The 24,649-nt window shown below is 35.9% G+C and overlaps 1 protein-coding gene across 2 annotated transcripts in view; it reads left to right on the plus strand.

Moving 5' to 3' along the window:
• LOC106878522 (copine-8) overlaps positions 1-24,649 on the plus strand; it is a 137,691-nt gene that overhangs the window by 46,461 nt on the left and 66,581 nt on the right. For both annotated transcript variants that reach the window (XM_014927750.2, XM_014927751.2), the window contains exons 2-3: positions 9,326-9,413; positions 22,783-22,886. In XM_014927750.2, coding sequence (XP_014783236.1) covers positions 9,326-9,413; positions 22,783-22,886 — 192 coding nt within the window. The remainder of the gene's footprint in view (positions 1-9,325; positions 9,414-22,782; positions 22,887-24,649) is intronic.

A 24,649-nucleotide genomic window follows, 5' to 3' on the forward strand; every position in this document is an offset into this window, starting at 1 on the left:
TATGCAATCGAAACGTCTAGTTAGAATAGAGGCAGCTGACGAAGGAATAATTCCAAGTGGCTATCTGTTTTCCTATGTGTTCGTTCCGTTGTCTGTAGTTCATTTTTCTAACGTCCTGTACTTTGATATGCATCTATATACACATGTAGATGTAAGTATGTACATATATGTGTGTATACATGCATATATATTCTTTGTATTATTATTATTATTATATATATATATATATGTATATATATATATATATTTATATATATATGTATATACATATATATGCATATCTATATATATGTATATATATGTATATATATTTGTATATATATATATATATATATATTATATGTTTTATAATATATATATATATTATACATTTTATATTATCTATACATTCATATATATATATTATATCTTCAATTTTTTAATTCTTTCAATTGTTTCAGCTTTAAAGCTGCGGTCATTCTATAAGAAGATATAATGTAACGTTGTCTTTCATTATAACCGGAGATTATAGTAATTACACACACACACACACACGCACACACAAACGTACACACACTCACATACATACACTTACACATATCCTTGTCTTGTGCTACAAGACTGATGATATAGCAATTGTTTGCCGCCCAAATTTTATGAATTCTGTCTACTTTGAAATATTTCAGAGATTGTTTTTACTTTTTTTCGTTGTTTTAGTAAATATACAAAATATTTAATACATACGCACTCTCTCTCTCTCTCTCTCTCTCTGTCTCTCTCTCTCTCTCTCTCTCTCTCTCTCTCTCTCTCTCTCTCTCTCTCTCTCTCTCTCTCTCTCTCTCTCTCTCTCTCTCTCTCTCTCCCTCACTTTATATCTCTCCCTATCTCTCTCCCTCACTTTATATGTATCTCTTTCTGTCTTTATCTCTCTCTCTCTCATACACACACACACATTGACATCTATACTGGCTTACATTCACTCATATATACCCAGGCCCACTCACACAAAGAGAAACATATCCACACAGTAACAGGCTCACACAGACACAATAGGAGACACACATTCACACACACACACACAGATACATACACTAATCTGTGAACACATAAGCACACATATTAATCCAGGTATACACTCAGATACACACCTAGACAAACAAATAAGCACAAACATCCAAACAGACAAATGCATTTGCAAACACACAAACCATAAACACATATGCAAATTTGTTGATGTTTATAAGAATATATTTATTTCTTCACGTCTTAGTGTATTTACGTGTGTGAGTATATATATGGGTAAATGTGTGTGTAAATGTGTGTGTAAATGTATGTGTAATTGTATGTGTATGAGGTGTGTTTATTAAAAGCAATAAATACAAATTTGCATAAAGAATAAGAAAAAATTGGATTGAAAAATAATTTTCAAAATTGATTTATGAATTTGGAGATAGATTTTAAAAAAACAGTAATTAATTAAAAACATAAGTAGGAATAAACGTTTGAGTTGAAAAAATATGCTTTCAATGCTTTTCTTGAAATTTTATTCAAGTTTAAAAGTCAATTTTTCTATTTTACTTACTTTGCTTCATCATCATCATTAGCATCATCATCATCATCATCATCATCATCATCATCATCATTAGAATCATCATCATCTTCAGAATCATTTTCATCATATCATCAACAACAACAGCAACAACATGATCCTCATCGCCGTCACCGTCATCATCAACCTTACTGAGGGATTTCTTATTGGGAGCTACTGCCCCTAATGTTTGGTGTTCGAATGTATCACCGGGAAAGATGCCCTTCTTAACATCAACCACTTAACAAATTTTATCGAGAAAATATAGAGACAAGGTGAAAATATCGCACTTCGAACAAAAGATAAGACACATTATTGACTTGTAAACCTCTAATATATTGCTTAGTACATTATGGTTGCAAAACGAAATAGTGTTACCTTGCAGGCTACTAAATATATACGTATCTTTTTTTTTTTTTTTTACATATTGTACGAGGTAAGCATTTTGTTATGGCACCGACACTAGAGCGTTATTCAGTGACCTAAAGCATGTAGATGCTGGAGAGGAGTCAATGATAGCAAAAAGGCCCGACACAGGGAAATAGAAGTGTAACTGTAGAGAATATACAACAACCTAAGGTATGAACATTTGTTCAAGTGACCCATGGGTAAGTAAGAGATAGCAAGAGATCAAAAGGACCAGATTGGGGGGGGACGGTGAAACTGTTAAGAGTATGATGAGAAGATTAGATGGGAAGCAGCATATCTGGGGTGGGGTTAGTAGGAGAGTGATAGGCAATAACAGAGGTGAACAAGTGTAAGGGTGGAGAATAGTATTAGAGCGTTGATGTCCAAAAGATGGAAAGTTCTGGTTGATTGAAGAGCAGAACATAGTTTTAGTGTACAAAGTAAAGGATGAGGGGAGTCTTATGTTCGGATCCCAGACAAAGGTGAGGTGTTAGCGATGTGAAGTGGATGGTGCATATTTCACTTTATTAAATCGTCAAAAATACGGAAGTTGTTTGATTAAGAAGTTTGCATACCGAACAAATGGTTCAGTCCCAATGCGTTCAGACCCGATGTGTGGCATTTTGGGTAAATGTCTTCTGCTACAGACTGGGATATATTTTTCGATGGACACCTTTTAGCGATGGTCTCTATCCGGTCCTCATTTCTTGGTTTGTGATTGAAATGCACAAAAAGATATTGTAGAAAGAATTGTCAATGTTCCTTTTATGAAAGGAAAATATTCAAGATGTCTCCTCTCTCTCCCCTCTTGCCTCTCTCTCCCCTCTTGCCTCTCTCTCTCTCTCTCTCTCTCTCTCTCTCTCTCTCTCTCTCTCTCTCTCTCTCTCTCTCTCTCTCTCTCTCTCTCCCTACTCTTTCTCCTCTTTCCCTCACTGTTATTTTATGTTTCCTTTAAAAAACAGAATAGGGATGTAAATAAATAAAAAGTAACAAACAAAACTCCTTTATTTATATCCATGCGTAGTAAAAGCAGCGCAATTAAGTCAAGAAATCTAAAAACGACAAATGAATCATCACCATCATCATCATCATCATCATCATCATCATCATCATCATCATCATCATCATCATCATCGTCGTCGTCGTCGTCATTATCATCATCGTCGTCGTCGTCGTCATTATCATCATCATCATCATCATCCCTTTCATCATAGTTGTCAAGATCATTGTCCCCAAGTAGTGGGAAAGAAGGTGGAGAAAACTGGGGGAAAGTAAGAAGAGGAGGACGAATAAGAAAGAAATAGGATAAAGCTCGAAAGAAAGGAGAGAAAGAAAGATGGGAGGAAGAAAGGAGAGGAAGAAAGAGGAGAGGATATACACAAAGTATAACAAATAAACTCCATTTCGTTTTCTTTAATATGATTTTTTCTTTATTATGATTTTTTTCTTTATTATGACTTTTTTCTTTATTATGACTTGTTTTCTTTATTATGATATAAAAGAAAAAGAATCAATTGTTGATTCGGTTTATTTAATCAATTTTTGTCCAAAAAAATTACATTTACTTCTGAACAAAGAATTCCAGCATTTTGAAAGTTTGTGCATCGATCTGTAACTGTTTCGATAATTCTCAATAGTTTATGTAATAGATCATAATGTCTTATATTCTGAGACTTGATATTAGTTTTATTGTCATTCTTATTGTCGCCATTTTACTGCCCTTTGACACCTTTGATGCCTGGCCATAGAAGAGAAATAGTCTCTCTTGAGGTTAACTTGCTCTCGGTATTCAACAGCAAAATGAAGGCAGCTCTGATCATGAAATTCTTTATTAAGTGTTCTAGAATACAGAAGGATTTAGATATCATGCAGAAAGATTTCAAGGCTGGAAATTACTAAAACTAAGCTTAATCTATATCTTTTTTGAAGCGTCTTTAATTTCTGTTTTAGATTTAGTTCATTGTTATTTATTTGGTTTTTTACATGGCTGACTTCGGTCGAGGTTACTAACTTACTGTAGACCTCATCTGAGGTCAATGATATAAAGTTAACCTTTGAAGGATTTGAACCTGGAATATAAAGTGCCATAAATTAATGCTGCAAAAAATATTGTGCAACATTTAAATCATGGGCGTTCACGCCGGTTTTCATATGCACTGTAGTTAAATAACGTAACCTCAACGACATTGTGCTTCATATAGCGAGGAATATAAACGGGCTTGAAACAAGATGTAAAAGAGTAATGCAAAGAAGCCAGAATTATGATGTAAAATTGGTGTGTCACATTTTATTTTTTGTTGCTTGTACCACCTGAAGCATTGTTTTGTTAAATGAAGAAGTAATGACATTAAAAATGGGATTTAAAAAATTTATTGAATTAAAATATGTTCCATTATATTCAATTACATCGTTGGAAACGCGTATTAAATTAAATATGCAAATTATAAAACGTTGTTCGTGTTTTGAGACTTGTTGGTTCGCTGATCCTTTAATAACAATTCCAAATGTTGTAAAATGTGATGATGCGTTGGGGAGATTCTTGATGACAACGGGGCACGCAATATAATTACGTAACCTGGCTCTGTTAATATCCGAAGTGTAATGTCAGAAGTATGTGGTTGAGTGTTATCGTCAGACAAAATTTGTCCAACTGTGTTAAGCGATGTTGGTGCTTTGACTTTAATTTTTCATGTTTACAGTCCATTTCATGGCACTGTGATGTTACACTAGTTGATTACTACTTTTGCAAAAATAAAGTATTAATAATTGAAACCCCTTCATGCAAAGTTCCATACATTCACTTTAACCATTTAAGATGCGTTTGCTTTTTAAAATGTTTAAAACTTTTCGGACGTCTGCATCTAAGCATTGCTCAGCTCGTTTTATATTATCAAACGATTTGCGTTGTGGTTCCCCATTATGGCTATTGCTTCTCCTCGCTGAAACAAAAATAAAAATATCCTTTTCTCTTCACAGGTAACAAAACGGTGCATAAAGTTTTCTTTATGTTGCCAATGAGCTACGTTACATTCCACTTTAGTTGCCACAATTTCTGATTTTCAGACAATTCTTGTGGAATCTAATTATCGAGCTTCATCATTTTACTGATGAGGAAAAAAATAGCAGGAAGAGTCTTAGAAGATATTACCAAGTCTACTGCAAGTTATTTGCCCGTCGTTTTAGAGTTTCTTGCTAGCAGTATTCTTCATCGCACTTCCTTTGTAACATATTTATTTTTTTCATGAAGAACGATATTAATGATTTCGTTTTTTCAGTGCAAAATTTCTGAAACTGCACCATTCATGGGTTAACACAACATTCTCCAAACGTCTAAATTATTGTTTTTATAGTTTCGGTTACATTTGTTCTAATTTAGAGAAAAAGCAACAAAAAATATACATTGCTCTCTGAAAGAGTTCCTTCGCGCCTTTGATCCTGCAATCCCTGTTCTAAACTCTGTGCTTTGTATTTTAAACGCAATGGGCCAGGGATTCTGAACACTGATGTCATTTTCCCACGCGACATGAAACAAAACAAATTTATTTATTATCAGAACGTGTAGGTGCAAATGTGGTTGTGTGGTTAAGAAGCAACCAAATGGTCTCAGGAATCCGTCGTGTTTGTGTGTTTGTGTTTGTCTCCCCGCTGCTTGACAACAAGTGTTGGCTTGTTTCCATCACTATGGAGGCGAGTGACAGAATTGTTAGCGTGTCGGACAAAATGCGTAGCAGCATTTCTTCCGATTCTTTGCGTTCTAAGTTCATGTTGATAAAATAAGGTACCAGTTAAGTACTGGAATCGTTATAATCGATTAACCTTCTCCTCATAACATTTTTTCGCCTTGTGTCAAACCTTTGAAAGCAATATTCCTGGCAGGATTTCTAAGAAGTCTTTAAATGATCTTGCAACAAGATTTCTTTCAAATTATTCTTTGCCGCCTAAAAAAGAAAGTAACAGTGTTATAATAGAAATGCAATGATCGAGATGAGGATGGAATGGAGAACGATGGAATCTCTTTGATCTCTTTCAAGGAAACTTGTTGAATGATTTAATCGTAGATATTCAGTGACTGAAAGAGGAATAGAGTCATCATAACTGGAGCTTTTTTGGATCATAAGTCTACTCGTCCAGGACTGACCTGAGACAAAACAAAAAGAAGGACCCTGGAGTATATGTGAATGAACTGTTAAATGCAATTAACATATGTTGTTTTATTATAAAACGAAATGTGTAAGTAAAGGATCAATTGTCTATCTCCTGTTACTAGTGCTGTACTGGACCCTAATTAAAGCTATTTAACCCCTATGACCCCTAATTAGTTAATTATAAATATTACAGTATAACATGAAGCAACTCACCATTGTGAATAGTAGTATGAATGTAAAGAGCAGAAATATTTTGTTTTCTTTGATTATCAAGCAACATTCAACTTCAGTTATTAGTAAAACTTGGACGAAATAAGTTCTGCCACATTAGTTTCTTATTTATGTGTTCAATTAAGATGCAATGTTCGATGAAGGACCGAAAACTCAGTGAGTTATGGTACTCATCATTGTTACAAACGAGAACAGGTCAATCATTTGAAATTTCCTTTCTTTCCTACCCATGTCATTCCAGCACCCAGTTGTTCTAGAGGAACCTTAACTGCGTTGATTTAACTTGTCCCACAAATCCCATGAGAGCCACGGGCCTTCGCCGGACTTTGTGAGGTTCTTCTGGGAAGATTATGAACCTCTAAAGGGTGATGATTGCCCAACTGAAAATAAAATTTCCTCGAGAGATAGAGAGAAAGTGAGGGTGAAGTTCCGTGTCTTGGACCTTGTCTTGCCTGATGATTTTCAATACATACATACATACACGCACACACAGATTTTATACCGGTGTATTTTTACCTGGGTTCAGATAGCAAAGATTGTTTCTAGAATTGTTTTCGTGTATCATACAAGTGAGAGGTCGTCGTATCTGGATATTTGTGAATAGTTGAAGAGAATAGCGTAACAAAAATATTGATATTATAGGTTAAATAATAAATGTTTGTGATTTTTCTTTCTGGAAAATGTCATTCAAGTTCCAGACATTGTGAATTCTTCATTGAATAGATTCTTAATTATATCATTTACCTAGCAGACAGCACGAACTGATTTCGCTAATCAGATTGAATACAAATCTTCTTACAACTAGCCTCTCATTTTATCTTAGAAAGAATAGATTCTGTAAAAGACAAAAACAGACTTGCAGTTCTACCATTTTCCTTTACTGCATTAACATATCTCGGAATTAGAGCTCCATATTACTTTATATGAAGGAACCATGCTTTATTTATCTTGGTGGACACCTAGTGTGTGTGTGGGTATGAGTGGTGGGATGTTTGTATGTGTGTATGCGCGTGCGCGTACATAAATGTGTGTATATGCTTGTACACTCCCCATCGTCTTCCTGGGTTTCCTTGATTCGAGCCCTCACGCTCGCTTTCATTACTTTTCTTTCGCCTTTTTCTCACATGGGGTCTCAAGTGACTGTAAAGAGGCAGAAATAGATAGATAGATAGATAGATAGACATGTATATATATATATATATATATATATATATATACAATTGCAGCGTGGTCTAGTTGTTTAACGCACTCACCGGTTCGCTTTCCACTCATTTAGTTATTTACTTGTAAAATTTTCGTTGCGTTTCGCAACTTTTTCAATAGTCGTTGACTCTGTCCGTTATCAGAGCTGCGTTTTCTTTTGTTTGTTTGTTTGTTTGTGCCCAATGTGCGTCAGTGTGCATGTGTATACACATATGTATGCATGTAAGTGTGTACGTATGTATGTATGTATGTATGTATGTATGTGTATGGATGCATGGGTATGGATGCATCCTCACCGTTATTGAACGGTCCAGTTCTATGGAAAAACAAACCATTCAGCAGATATAGCCAATCCTATATGACTCGATTTCGACCCAACTACATTCAAATACGTCTCCCAGAAACTTTATATCCTTGTATCATTTGTATCGACCACCACGCTTCTAATTCTTTCTTAATTGCGACTTTATTTTCTGTTTTGGACTAAATCGTTTAAGAAAATCATCTTATGGTTGTGGAGGCCATCCGAGTGGCTTTTTCCGATCCCTTGAATAGCGCGCGAGAAAGAGAGGAAGGGAGAGGGAAATAGAGAGTAAAAGAGAGAGAGAGAGAGTGATAGTACGATAAAGAGCATGAGAGAGGGATAGATAGAGAGAGAAAATGAGGGTGGGCAGTCAGACAGATAGACAGTCGGACGGACGGACGGGCGGACGGACGGCGGACGGACGACGGATGGATTTTTGAATCAACCGTGAGAAACTCGGAGTAAGAATTTGTGGAGATTCAGTTCTTAATAAGCTACCTGACTACATTTTTTTGTTATTGTTACCTTTTTCTTTACACCTACGAATAGAGACATACATTTATACGAATCTGTGTTTGGGAAGTTTTTTTTGTTGTTGTTTCGTTTTGTTTTTTCGGAATTTTAAAATTGCTATTTTTAAAAGATAAATAAATTGATATTTTAGTTTACTGTCAAACATATTTGTTTTATCTTATTATCTTACTCAATAATGTGTTCTTGATAATTAAATCTTGTCTAATTTAATTGAGTATACAACTGATAAACAAACAAGACACTGATTTTAAAAATACAAAACCGCAGCTGAACAAATATGTTGTTCTATAAGCAAATGAAGAAATTTCTACCTGGTCGTTCTTCATGTTAGAAATAGCAGCCAAATCTCCCTCAGAACAGATGCTACTATTTTAAAAAGAAGAGCGCAGGAAGGACAAATTGGACGTTACACTCCTAATATCTGGGAAAAAACATGTTATGATCATAACAAGAAAGCCTCTAATTATAAATATGATTAATAGGAGATAACCCTGTGTTAAACAACAAAGCGTTGCCCTTTAAATAGACAAGTTAAAATGTATTAGATGTGGAATTGGCATCTAGTAAGTTAACTGAAAAGAATATTTTTGTCCTAAAACTCGACGGTATGATCATATCAGGAACGCCTTTATTTATTGACGCGGTCAATAAAGGCTAACCTAAAGCTTAACAACAACATATTGCCCTTAAAATGTATTTAGGTGCGGTTAAACAGCGACACGTTGCCCTTATAATTAAACAGTTTAGGATATATTTCATGTGTGGTTCAACAACGACTTGCTACTAAGTGACGGTTGAAGATGCAGTTCATAGATATCTGATAAGGTAATTAAAGTGAAACTTTTAGTCTAAATTCTGTATTATAAGGGTTTTCCGACACATAATATGCACTATTTTATAATGAGTTATATTGTGGACTTTTTTTTAATTCAGGAACTTGAGGGATAGAGACCTGTTCTCTAAATCTGATCCAGTATGCATTCTCTACACAAAGAATTTCAAAAGTGAAACGTTTTATGAGGTAAGTTACTTTGTCTCCTTCTCTTTACACACTTTCACAGAATCTCTCTCACACATCATACACCCAAACACACAAAGACATCTTCCTTGTTCAGTTGTAAACTCATCTGAACAGAGTTCGTTTAATTAAAGTGTATGCGGTTGAGTACTCCACAGACACGTCTTTAATACTCATGCGAAATCAGTGTGACATTGTTCGACATAGCTGTATCTTTTGAATTATAGCTACAATTCATCCGAAGGGCTTCCATACAGTTTCCATCTACTGAATTTTACTCGCAAGTGTCAGTACTTTTACTCGCAAGTGTCAGCGCAAGGAAGAGTGTACAGAGTGTGGCCACATTCGAGGACAACGCCGGCAAGATCTTCTTATGTATTCTCCGACGACATCTGCCTGATGTTACCAACCTGGTCCTGCCTGAGTCTCAAAGTTGATTTCGACCAGTTCTGACATGATATTTGTAGCCCGTCTTCTTGAAAAGTGTGGTGAACAGTAGAGACATACATTTCGCCTTCATCAATCCAAGACAGACGTTTGACACGGTCAACCGTCCTATGTTGTGGCTCCTGTTTCAGTATTTTGGTTGTCCACTAACATTTCTCTCGATAGCCCAGAAGTTTCATGATGGTATGCTTGCGAGAGTAATACTTGGCGGTGAAGCGTCGGAACCCTTTGATGTCCAGGTAGGGATAGAGCAAGAATGCATCCTAACCCCTGTACATTTTAACGTTTACCTAATGGCTGTAACCCTTCTTTCTAGGAGACAGTTAATCAAAAAACACAGAATTTGTATCACGTAACTCTATGATGACAGCGTCTTTAACACTTGCTGCCAGAAAGTCACATCAGAAATCCTCTCAACCATGGAGAATGAGATTCAATATGCTGACGATTCACCTGTGCCATCTTATACCGCTGCCTCTTTTCAAAGCATGTCAAACTCAGTGAAGAGTTCTTAATCCCGGTTTGGTCTTAAAGTAAAATATCAAAAAACTGAAGTTCTCCAATTACCCTTCCCCTACTTACCTCCCCCCATCTCGTCCCTTTTGATGATGCTCCTCTACGGCGGGAGGACTCATTTCACAATCTCTAACACTGGACTCCTTGACGAGGCGATACTTCGTCGGATCAACTTGGCCTCTGCATCTTTCATGAGACTCAGCGAACGAGTCTTTCAGAACAAGAACCTTAGAGCAGGCACAAAAATATCCGTTTATCGAGATGCCCCTGTATCCACCCTTCTGTATAACTCTGAGTGCTGGACCCTTTATCAGTGCCAGATCAGACAACTGGAAGCCTTCCATATCCGTTCGCTCCAATATATCCCGGGTCATCACATCGAAGGACAAGGTGCCTCGTACCGAAACACACTCGAGGGCCGGGATCTACAGCATTGAGGCCTGCACTCTTCGTCGTCTTTTCCACTGGGTTGGCCATGATTCGTATGTCAGCTAACCAGTTCCCAAAGGATGATTCGCTTCAGCAAGATCGAGACAGGAAGTAGGCCTCGTTCATGCGGTGTTCTTCCCGATCGGTTGGAGCTCCTGGCTGTTAATCGGAAGGTATAGATGTCTGTGTGAGATGCTGGAGTAAAGATATTTTAAACTGAATGAAGGAGACTGCATGAAGTCGGGTTGCTTTGACAGAGGAAACTTCGTGGTATCTCAAAGACCCCTTAAACTTGTGAATCGCATGTGTTATGACCACACATCGTCTAAATGGATTTGTTATCCGATAACGACAAATAATGCTCAATATATAATCATTTCTTTTACGGGTTTGAGATTCCACTGAACAATCATAAAAGATTCCTCCATTGATAAGGCACCAACCTATTACTGGTAACTTGTCTATGAAATCTCTTTCTTTCAGAAGTCAACAAAACATTTGTCAATTAAATATTTCTATCACAACTTACAGAGTTGTCATAACAGCTTCTGGTCTTTACTTGTGTTTCATTTATTGACGTAGCCATTAACAGTTAAGTGTCTTTTCTACTGACACGGTGGAATACAGCTTACAGAATTTTAATGCTAGACTGCTCAATTGCTTGATGGTAGACAATATTAACTTGGTCATTCATGGCTTCAGATAATTATTGTGGCACCAATAATTATAATTGTGATTGCTTTACTGTTTTTCCTTTGTAGAACTTTTCATGTTATGAATGTCAATGATTTCTCTTGGAGAAGCTACAAAAATATACAAATCTCGCATGCACTGAAAATTATTCAAACTGTTATATTCTCCAAGACTAGCTGTCAACATAATTAGTATTTCGAATTGACACCTAAACACTTCGAAATTTTACCATAAAGCCGTCATGACAGAATTACCCTAATTTTTGCGAACGTTTAACGAAATTTAATTGCTATATTGTAAAAGTATTAAATCGATATTCATCAAATTCTTTCTACAGCGTGAAATAATATTCAACAAACATGTTATTAGATCGATATAATTAAATTCCTATTTCCAAGATCTTCCCTACCTTTGCTTTATTCTTTGTCCTTCACTAGAGTCACAGAAATAGAAAATAATTTTATAAACTACGTCTGTATTATTTTTAATGTAATGATATTTAGTCTTCCAAACATGGTTATGTGTTCAAACTTAAAACACCTGGCTTTGATAGCATATTTGTCTTTCGTAGCCACAAAATCACATAATCTTTATGCTGTATTCTTTGTCAAACATATGCGTCTATTTGTTTTTGTGTTTTGAAATTCTATATACTGTTGTCATGGAAATAGGAAATAATTTTATACAATACGTCTGCTCTATATTTAATACAGCAGTGTTAAAACGTTCATCTATAGCCACGATGACTACAGTGTTAAATGCTGAAACACCTGGTCTTGTTGATATATTATTATCCACAGATGCAAAATCCTATCGCCTTTATATGAATTAGAACGTCAATATATCTGAGACCAATATTATTGTGATTCCACATCCGTTGATTTGCATCAAGCTCAATGAATTCACTATGTATCCCTTTCATTATAGGATTTATGCGTTATTATTCCATCGAATTTCGATTACAAATCATATATAAATGAGTTTACGAATATTTTTGCTTGTGGGGGGGGGCGTTTCCATGTTTGCCATCAAGTCTGCTTCACCAATATCGTTATTTCCTCACACTCGCACTCACTATTACCTTCTCACAAACACGCTTTCACACCCATCTAACGAATACACACACACACACACACACACACACACACACACACACACACACACACACACACATGAACCATCCTACACCCTATATATATGTGCGTGCATTATGTTTTGTATATAAGTGTGTGTGTGTGTGTGTGTGTGTGTGTGTGTGTGTGTGTGTGTGTGTGTGTGTGTGTGTGTGTGTGTGTGTGTGTGTGTGTGTGTGTGTGTGTGTGTGTGTGTGTGTGTCAAAAGAGAAATATTCGTAAACAGATTCAGCCCGCGAATATGATAAGGTGCAATAAAAACTTCTAAAATACGCCATATTTATCGAATTCACGTACAGAGAACACATGACAAATTCATCCGTTCGAATGCTAAAACTCGTAATATTTCATGTGTAAAATACACCAAAAGTTATTGCTGATGTTGTTCATTTAGTTTTGACGAATAGCTAAGTTAATGTTTATTTTTCAGGATGCAATAAATCAGTTATGTGAGAAATATGTTTCTTTTAGCTAGTAATTGTTTGGTAGTTCCTCGTTAAGAATAGATATACGAGGTTGCAGGACTTTACCAATGCTGGTAGTTTAATCCCAAATGCGAAAGACAAAAAGAGACACAGGTCACACATTCTGTAGTGATTAATGTAAGGACAGACTTGTTCTGTAATGAAACAATTGATTTTAAAATTATTAATATTATCCTCCTTTAAATTCTCAATTTATTTGGATGGAGACCTGAGTCTAAATTATTTAGTTCTTTCAACTCACAAGCCTCGTCCAACGATCCTGTGGCAACATCAAACAATTTCTGTGTTACTTTTAGACTGAAAACAATTATTATAAAATAATGTTTAGCGATCATGACATTAATGTCAGAAACATTAATTAGAATGAAATTTTTTCCGAATTCTAAAGCACGTTCAAGAAGGAATTTAGTTAAATACGGTAAGAATTCTACTATATCACACACTGCATAAATTTAACAAGGCACTTATAATACAAGACAATTAATCAAGAATTTTAACATCACAAGTTAGAATCATCTTTATGAAGTCTGAGTCACAATACAGAATAGATATGAATAAATAAGTCTATAGAAATCAGTTACAATATCACAAGACACAATAAAGAGTTTAGCTATTGGTTATACTGCTCTTTGAATTCCTTGTCCGTGAATCCCTAATAAATACTCAAAGTTACTATTGCCCTTTAACCCTGGGACAGCACATATATAAGCAAATTCGTTCAAGCTCTGGCCCTTCCGTCTATTCTTTCTTTTCTTAGTCACTATATGCTGAAGACTATTTTTATTTGTATGATGAGAGGATGTAATATGAGTGACATTTAGTTGTTACTTGTATAAGGTCGAGAGACATTATAAATTAATTTCTGAAATATAAATTAATTTCTGATTGAGGCGGAAGGCATGAAATTTGGGAGCGGTGGTTTATTGATTACATCAACCCCAGTATGTCTTTCTTGCATTATTCTATCGATCCCGAAAGAAAGAAAGGTGACGTTGACCACGGTGGAGTTTGAACACAGAAGGTAAAGAGCAGAACCAAAATACATAAGGAGTCTTTAGGACGCTCTAACGGTTCTGCCAGCTCGCGTTCTAACACACTGTTGTAAATAAGTGAGAGAAGGTAAAACACAGCCTATGATTATCGCATCTTTTCCGGTGAGATTCGTGCTTCTATTACCCAGGCCGAATGGCTCCAAGTTGGAATTTATAACAATGTAAGCGAGGAAGAAACCAACATTTACAATAGAGTGGGTTCCACTAGAGGCTTCCAGGCTCAAGTGACTGTATCTACAAGGTAAAGCAAAAATATTCTTAATAGAGGCACGGTTTCCAAGTCTTTTGAAAAGGGTGTAGTTAAGTTAGTTAATTCTATAGTTTATCGACCTAGAAAGTATGCAATATAAAGTTTACCTCGTTGGATTTGAACCCATAATGTAAACAAATATAGAAAAATAAACAAATCATAAATGCACTCACTACCTCCTCTTTTAACATTAAAGGGATGTTTTATGGCATGATTGGCAAAGTGGGGACAAAATACAGGCTTTTCCCCACTCTATGAGTTGTGCCACACAACATCCTTTTAATGGGGAGCAAGTTAAGAATGGAATATGTTTTAAATGTTAAACATTTGAAAACGTTTAATAACAAGATTAACAGAGACACTTAAATACATAGAGATGTTTTAAGAGAGAGAGTTTGACGGAAAGAAAAAGGAGCCATTTGAAAACATACGTTTGCACACTTTGGTTACCTTCTCATTAGCGACTAAAAAAATATCAAAATTAACGATGAGAAATGAAAACAACAATTCTTCAAAGGTTAACAAAGAAAAAATGCAAAGAAAACCAGACATTTTCTTGAAATTTAAGGATGCGCTGTAAACATTTTCACAAAATATCGAAGAAGTAATTGAAGTTATATTCACAGGAAGAAAACATTGATCTCGGAGAAACTGTTTTGAGTTGTTTTGAATAGATGCAGTAGTGGCTGTGTGGTAAGTAGCTTCCTTACCAATCACATGGTTCCGAGTTCAGTCCCACTGAGTGGCACTTTGTTTTCTACTATGGCCTCGAGCCGACCTAAGACTTGTCAGTGGATTTAGTAAACGGAAATTGGAAGAAGCCCGTCGTATGTACAAGGGTTGGACAAAATGATAGAAACCCCCTAAAATTTCAAACAAATTAATAATAATAATAATAATAATAATAATAATAATAATAATAATAATAATAATAATGCCAACAGATAGAGATACAAAAGACCGGTGGCTAGGGATGAGGAGGAGTGACCTGAAGATAGAGACAAAAACACTAATATGCGCAGCTCAGGAACCAGCGTTAAGGACCAATTATATGAAGTGCAGAACAGACAACAAAACTGACAGCGACAAATGCAGAATGTGTGGTGAGAGGAGTGAAAGGGTGTAGCACATCGCTAGCGAAAGCCCGAAATTGGCACAACGCGAATATGAAAGACGACATGACAATGTGGCAAGAATGCTCCACTGCGAGCTCTGTGGAAATCAAGGCCGAAAAACAGTAAAAACGTGGTTTAAGCAAACCCCAGAATGAGTCACCGAGGATGAAAATTACAAAACCCTGTGGGATGCAATGATCCGGTGCGATCACATGACCAAACATCGGAAACCGGACATTGTTGTGGTGAATAAAAAAGAAAGAACATGCATGATAATCGACATAGCATGTCCCGGTGTCAACAGGATCAATATGGAAGAACATGAAAGAATAAACAACCATGACGATTTTAAATGGGGAATACGAAGGTTGTGGTCAATGAGGAGAGTAGACACGATGCCAGAAGCGGTATTTGGTGCACTTGGAAGTACCAACACTCAACTACCAACATGGCTGAAAAAGATTGGTGCAAGGGTGAAGGTAGAACACCCACAAAAATCGGAATTGCTTGGAACTGAAAGAATTCTTCGCAGGGTTCTTGAAGCATGAGCAGTAAAGAAGTGTCTCCTTAGTCTGCAGGCTGTGGACAGATGACACTTTCCATCATATCCAGCCAAATAAGCTGTGTGTTTTTCATATAATAATAATAATAATAAAAATAATAATAATATATGTCCTGATGCAGTACCAGGCAGTGGCTCTCATGGCTTCCGATCTTAACTGATTGGAAGTGTTGTCATGTACATTGTTTTGTCTTGGTATAAAAGATGGGCTACAGCAAATATTCTGCTCAATACCACAAATTTGCTTGTCAGTTGTTTGACCTTAACCACTTCAGCATGTCCCTTGGTCGCTGACGATATGTGCATCTCTGATCACGAGCAGAAGTAGTGGGGGAGTATTATAGCCATGTGTTGAGAGGAATTCTCTGGACTTTGGATAATGGGTGTTTCATTCAACATCCTTAAGCAACCGTTATTCAGGGACCTTTTGTGCGGGATGGGCTACTCAACCTGAAGAAAGTTCTCACTGGGCCCTACCTGCAAGGTCATACGCTATTAATCTTGATATGAGATCACCATGTCGGGTATATATGGTTGTGATGCATGTGCCTTGTGTACACTTATCAGACGGGTAGCCATGATGGGTATAATGGGCTTCGTATATTTTACTCCAGTGTCACTTTGATGGCATGCACTGCGCCCTCACTCAATAATAATAATAATATGGTTCAACCAATTTCACATGATAACTATGGCACCCTTCTATTTTTTTTTCTGTATAACTTCTGGTGGAGTTACCTCAGTCCTATATGATCTTAACAAAAAAAAATGAAGTAGACTGACATGTAAATTTTGAACCTGTGGAAGGCTCGCTAGATGCCGAAATATCGTTCAGTCAATTTCACATGATAACTATGGCACTCTTCTATTTTTCATTTCTATTTTAATAATAATAATAATACTAATAATAATGAAGATGAAGATGAAGAAGTGGAATATGAAGAGGAAGGAGAGGAGGAAGTGGTAGAAGAGGAGGAAGAGGTAGAGAAAGGAGAGGCGGAGGGAGAAGCAGAGGTGGAAGAGGCAGAGGTGGAAGAGGCAGAGGTGGAACAGGCCGAAGTGGAAGACAATTACCAGAATTTCTCACAATGATGCTTTGGTGAATAGAAGATAATATAATCTCAGCGAAATAATATTATTTTAAAGCAATGAAAACTCATTGATTTTAATTTGGATATTTATGATGTTGTTTAAACCCAGAGCAGATCGTTGTCTGTCTATTTGCCTCTCTTCCTGTTTATCTCCTCTTGCAATAAATAATACATTCACACGTACATTTGTTTTGTTATTCCGCTTGTCACGCAATGTGTTCAAATGTAACCTTACGCTTTCGAACGGAAGTAACCTCGTTCGAACCACTGACTTTTAATTCTTATCGCTTGTTGTCAAACAGACGAAGACAGCCTAGCAGCAAGATGGGGAAAAGACATTTAATAAAGAACATTGTGAGAGACAGGCCTCTGCAGAGCAAACGGGGTTTTAACATGTGGGTTTCCATTGTACAAACAGTAGATTTACATTAACAAATAGAAGAGTGTGTAATTATTGTTAATCTTGCTGTAAGAAATTCTAGAAATTTCCACTCGGTTTAATTTTTCATCTAGTTCTTAGAAGTTAGGAATTCAGCCAAACAATAGATTGTTTCTAAATCAATGATTATATGGTCGAGGAGTGTCTTAAATCTTATTAGGACTGAATCAACCTCATAACAATGTATGTGTAACAATTTTGTTATGGATTCCTTGTAGCAAATGTCACAACTAAGACCAAAATGACGAGATCTTGAATTATCGTTTTTATTCTTTCATACAACACGGAAGAAGCATTGATGAGTCTTACTACATTCATGTCACTGACAACAATATCATTCAGAGTATTTCCCTTTAAATTATTAGATCTAAGAAATTAATATTGTTCAAGAAAGAAAATAGTTTAGTTAAAAGGGTAAAGCATGTTGTTCACTTAGAAAAAATCGTTATCACAACAGCAAATAAGACATTTTATGAAATAGAGTTAACAGAATTGTACTACTGAAGTATTAAACTGAAAGTATACTTCTGGTAAGCGAATAAATACAAGTCGAATTTAGTAACAGTTCGTTGCCGTTGGTTCGGAAACCATGCATAGAAAGCTGCTGTTTTTAGTTGTTTCGGAGAAAAGCCTCTATGACAAAACCTAGCATATGTTGATCTCACTAACTACTGTCTTCTGTGCTGCTGCTGTTGTTATTTCTGACCTCTGGTCTCTTGCTTGTCGTTTGACTTATATCAATTTTCCGAGTGGTTATGCAATAGAAATGTGTTCGGTTTGATTACTCGATTTTCACTGCTAAGTCAGAGACAACAGGCTCAGAAAGGTGCAGGTGACAAATACACTCCTTTGTTGTAATACTTGAAAGAACTCAGAAGATATGACACTGATTTTATTGGTAACATAGTCTTGGTTTCAACAACGCCTCAAAATTTACATTATATGGTATATTGCTAAAAGCAACGCAGTATTTAAAGCAAAAGACACGACTATATATAATGAATTGGAAAGGTTTCGGGGTTGAGTTGGAGTACAAGAAAGGCAAGAAATAGAGATAAGTGGCAGTTACAGAAGAGTTACTGCGGTTAACGTATTCTAGGCTTCTTTATTCTTCTTTTTCATATAGCCATTTTCCTCTCAAAGCAAATGGCCAATGATAGAATGTTCAATGCATGGTATAATATGGTTTTGTTAACAAAACAAAAGCTAGGCGTTCCCGTTTAACATCTTGACATTATAAAACAGCAGATTCCCGTACAGACATTGCAAACCGACGACAACGAACAGTGACAGAATTCTGCGTACATTTATCGAGTCACCACAAACCCACATTTAACTAAATGCCTCAGAACTACAATATTGTCAATTCCATGTTATAAGATGCTTTATTTACGATTTGACTAACGAATTTTTTCTAAGTGAACTATCTTTTATATTTGAACTAAACTATTTTTTTTACATTGAACTAAACAGATTACCTTAATCTCATAACTTAAATTGGATGTTGACTTGAAGTTTACGAACCTTCTGAACAACTTTGCGATTGACCGCATCACTTCGATACTTCAATATGTCTTAGTATTACTTTCTTCGTGTAGTTCTTTATAGAATAAAATCTATATGTCAATATCTCTTCATTTTGGACTCAGTCATCACATTTGCCTAAAGGAAACCCGTAAAGAAAGTGTTACATTTGCTATGAGATTCAGAAAGGCCTAATATGATTTAAGACATTCACAGACCATATTATCATTGGTTTAGAAGCAATTTATTGTTCGGCTGAATTACCAACTTCCAAGAGCCAAATCAAAAATTAATCCTTGAGGAAATGTTTATCCTACAGTAAGATTAATGATTATTTCACACTCTTCTATTTCTTAATCTAAATCTATTGTTTCTATTATAAAAGCCCACTTGCTAAAGCTTCTATTAGCTCCATTGTCGAAATGTCTTTCCTAATGTTCCATGTTCAATTTTATTCCTTTTCTGATGCAAACTCGCTAATATATATTTCATCAGCACCCATAACGACTTCAATTTATCTTAGCTGTTGTGTATTCCGTCAGGAATGTTTAAGTAAGAACGTTTGGAATAGATTAAATCCACTAAACACACAGTTTAGCACATTTTACTCCTCTCTCTCTTTCCTTCTCTCTCACACCTCTCTCTCTCTCTCTCTCTCTCTCTCTCTCTCTCTCTCTCTCTATTTCTATTTCTATCTATCTCACTATTTATCAATCTATCTCTGTTTATATATCTATTTATCTATCTCTTTCTAATTTAACTCTCTCAAACTCAATCCAATATATCATATATGTGTGTGTGTGTGTGTGTGTGTGTGTGTGTGTGTGTGTGTGTGTGTGTGTGTGTGTGTGTGTGTGTGTGTGTGTGTGTACGGGGGGTGTGTATGAGAAGACTTCAGTAGACTTCACCCTCTTAGAAGCTTTTAAAGACTTTCTCAAGTTTGACTCACCACCCGTGGTTGACGAGTGAATAGTGAATTTGATATTATATTTAAAACCAATGGCATGTTGTATGTATAAATGTCGCCAAACAAACAATTAAACAAATATTGGTTTCATTATTAAAAGCGTCGCACAGTGTATTGTACGATACAAATAAGATGAAATTTTTTTCTAACGCAGAGTTGCCGTTAGAACAGCAGAAATACTGGGAAAATTACCCTTGTATTTTATGAATTAACTGTGTGCGCGAGCATGTTTGAGTATTTATATGTGTTGGGGTAGCAACTTGTTCATTTGTTTGTCTCCATATATATGCAGACAATGACATCTGAGAACCCTATGGCGTGTCATGAATATCTTCAACGTGCATATAGAAACACTTGGGGAAAATCTGTGCAACATAACCTAACCTATATGTATGTGTATACACACGTACACACTCACTCACATATAGATATTTATATATATATATATATATATATATATACATGTATTTATACGTATATATAAACACATACATATATGCATACCACAGAGGTATGTCTCGATATATACAAATATTTGTATGTGTGTGTGTGTGTGTGTGTGTGTGTGTGTGTTTAGATAGATAGATATCTAACATATCTTTAAAGTTCAGTGAATCGCCTCCTACCTTCCTGGTATGCAGGCCTCCCAAATTTTATATATATATTAACACTTATATACATGAACATATGCAAACGTGTCTGCACACGCATGCGCACGCAAAGTCACGCATGTATACACAATGACTGCACGCTATATTCATTTTCAACAACAAGTATTTCCAGTGCAAATCACTCTGATCGGATCACTTTGATGTAATAATGAGGTGTATTTATAGAAGCCAATACAATATGTCAATGTTTTCTCTAATATATTCTGCTGATAATTATGTCATTGAACTCAGAAACCAAATTGCAGTTATTGAAATTGCATTACAAAAATGATGGGAGAGAGAGAGAGAACAGCACGGCAGCTGAAAAATCTATTTAAAAAACTTCAAGCTGATCCATTTAGTGTACAAACAATAAACATGCTGCGGGTTGGACATAAAATCAAATTATAATACAACGTGAGTTTGCTTTGTATAAAGACGTGGGTGATTGTTCTGAATGTTTGTCTATAGAATTTATTTACTTAATTCTATACTAAAAGTTTGCTTTAATGTGTTTGTAATTTTAAGTCTAAGTTTGAATGTTTTTTTTTTGTTTTTCTTTTTTTGTCCAATTTAAATATAAGGCACATTATGGCAAACCATATATACATATCAACCACACAGCTGAGACATATGTGTGTGTGTATGTTCACTTCTGTTTTTAGTTATTTCAGTTCTTTCTCTGAAGAAGGAACTGGTTTCTAACAAATATGCAAAGCTCCATCGTTGGAATGTACATAACAAAAACATCACATTTTAAACTTGAGAAACATCTTGCTTATTTTTACTGTTCCACTTACAGATTGTATTTGTAATGAGCAATTTAATTGGTTGATTTTTTCTTTTCTTTTTTTTTTTGAAAACTGCAGCTTATCCATGTTATCATTGAGGCATTTACTAACAAACCCTAAATCAAACATTTCTAAGGCCCATTGAAATACCATAGGAAATAAACAAATAAGGCTGAACATTGACACGTACATTCGCACAAACATACACACAGTTTAAGTAGAAAGATAAATTTCACAGGCAGTTATTCAAATAACCGTATAGCCATGCATGTGTGTGTGTACGTATGCGTGGGTGTATTTGCATGCATGTTTGTGTGTTTGCGCGTGTGTGTGTGCCTGCGTTAGCGTGTGTGTGTGCCTGCGTTAGCGTGTGTGTGTGCCTGCGTTAGCGTGTGTGTTTGCGCGTGTGTGTGAGTGAGTGAGTGAGTGTGTGTGCGTACGTACGTATGTTCGCGTGCGTGTGTGTGTGTGTGTGTGTGTGTGTGTGTGTGTGTGTGTGTGTGTGTGTGTGTCCCTACACATATACAACAAATCTTTTTTTAGTTTCTCACAAGGCTTTGGGCGGCTCGGGACTATAGTAGGCGATGCTGGCCCGATTGAACTTGGGATCGAACCTGGAACCTTATGGGTGGGTAGCAAACGTCTTACAACACACCGACGCATGCACCTATATGTTTACTTCATATTCCCTTATTCTTTCATCCTCCACTCCATCCCAAAAATGACTGGCTTTGTACCTAAATTAGAACACATTTAGAATTATGGCAAAAATCATTAGGGAGGCAGAAGAAAATGCATTGCACTATTTCTCCCGGCTCTTTATGCTCCAGGTTCAAATCCCATCGAGGTCAACATTACTTTTCAGGGTCCATAAAATAAAGTACCAGTCAATGCTCTTCACTAAGATCCCGCTTCTAATCTTATACCAAAATCAACAACCATTATTAAAGGTGACGAGTTAGCGAAACGTCAGGGAATCGGAAGAAATACTTGTCCTATTTCGTTCTGCTGCTTGTGTTTTGAGTTCACATTCCATCGTGATCAACTTGCCATTCATGATCTGTGGCCTCCATAAAATAATGAACCAATCAAATACTGAGAGCGGTGGTATCGATTACGACATTTTCCTCATAAATTACTGGCCTCATCCCTCACTTAGAAATCATTTATTTATGTACTTCTTTGTTTATTTATGTACTTATTTATTTATTTATCTATTTATTTCCAGTTCGGCAGAACGGAAACAATCAAAGACACTCTAAACCCTGACTTCATCAAAAAATTTGTTATGTCATATTACTTTGAAGAATGTCAACACCTCAAATTTGAACTGTAAGTTAGCTTTTCATCTTTTCTCTCTCTTTTAGTTCCGTTTCCAACCTTTCTTCATGTAAATGTATATGCACGTGTGCGTGTGTGTGCGTGTGTGGGTATATATATATATATATATATATATATATATATATATATTATTTTGGTTGAATCAATGTCTTACTATTTTGAGTTTCCGCTGTGGGTGACCAGCATTTTCTGGCAAATTATGAAGATATGACTTGCAGTTATAACGTACCTGATTATTCTGTGTATCCACGAGTGAGACTCAGAGCAGCAAGAGATGGACTCTGCCTAAAGGAAATATATTAATCTCTATCACGCTATTGAGTACTCTTTCTCCGACAGCCTTATGAATACATATTTAGATAGATAGATAGACAGATAGATAGATAGATAGATATGTATATATACAACGTACACGAAGTGCCTTCAAAAGGTATCCGACTTTATCTTTTCCCGCCAACACTGATGCCGCGTGGCCATTTCGCCCGTCTTGGCATTCTGAGTTCAAGTTCCGTCGAGGTCGATTTTGTCTTTCATCCTTTCGGGGTCGATAAAACTAGCACTCTCCCCCAAATTTCAGATTTTGTGCCTAGAGTTTTTTCTTTCTCTCTCTCTCTCTCTCTCTCTCTCTCTCTCTCTCTCTCTCTCTCTCTCTCTCTCTCTCTTTCTCTCTCTCTCTCTTTCTCTCTCTCTCTCTTTCTTTCTTTTTTCTTTCTGTTTCTCTCTCTCTCTCATTAATATTATTGTTGTTGTCGTTGTTTTGGTTTTGTTTTAATTTACTCGTTGTGCACCCTCAAGTCTCAACCGGAGACGTTAAGGGGCAACAAGGTTTTTCCATCAGAAGATCCTAAGAACGGGTGAGGAGGGCCATGCAATTGAAAACACTGACGTCTGGCGGAAAGAAAACAGAAACGGAGCAAGTTTGCATTTACCCGGCGAGGACTGGCATAGAATAAGTCTGATCTTTTGTAATTCGATTCTTTTGGAGATGCCAGGGATGAGCTCTACATACTTGCTTACTCCTCTTCGTATTATTATTATTATTATTATTATTGTGAGTGTAAGTTGCGAAAATGGCAAGAGTGGCTGGTACCGCTCTGAGTGCAGACCTGTGGGTCGGGGAGAAGGAATTGGAGAGGGCCCTTGCTCCTGGGTTTCAGGGCAATCTCGGACAGTGGGGTTCCTCGATTATCCCTACAGACCTTCCAGTATCAGGAGGGTCACATCTCTATCTTCCGTCCCGCCACTTTTTTAAACCTTTGTATGCTATGCATATGTCCCCTTTTTTTTTTCACTGTACACCATGTACACTTAATTTCTTTCTTTCTTTCATTTTTTCTTAATTATTTCATTATATGTAAACATCCACACTTTATGTCTGTCTCTGCATTATTCTTCACCCTTGTCACAAATTAATGAAATCATTATCATTATTATTATTATTATTATTATCATCATTATTATTATCATTATTATTATCATTATTATCATTATTATCATTATCATCATTATTATTATCATTATTATTATTATCATTATTATTATTATCATTATCATTATCATTATCATTATTATTATTATTATTATTTTATTATTATTTTATTATTATTATTATCATTATTATTACCATTATTATTATTATTATTATTATTATTCAGTAGTTTTATTTTTATAACGTGCTTTCACTTCACTACCGAGCGCAGCTCTGTGTGCCTTGGGTATGTGCTGTGGTTTGCTGTGGTGCTCTTATGTTTACT

Source organism: Octopus bimaculoides, chromosome 11, assembly GCF_001194135.2.
Source record: "Octopus bimaculoides isolate UCB-OBI-ISO-001 chromosome 11, ASM119413v2, whole genome shotgun sequence".
Taxonomy (NCBI): Eukaryota; Metazoa; Mollusca; class Cephalopoda; order Octopoda; family Octopodidae; genus Octopus; species Octopus bimaculoides.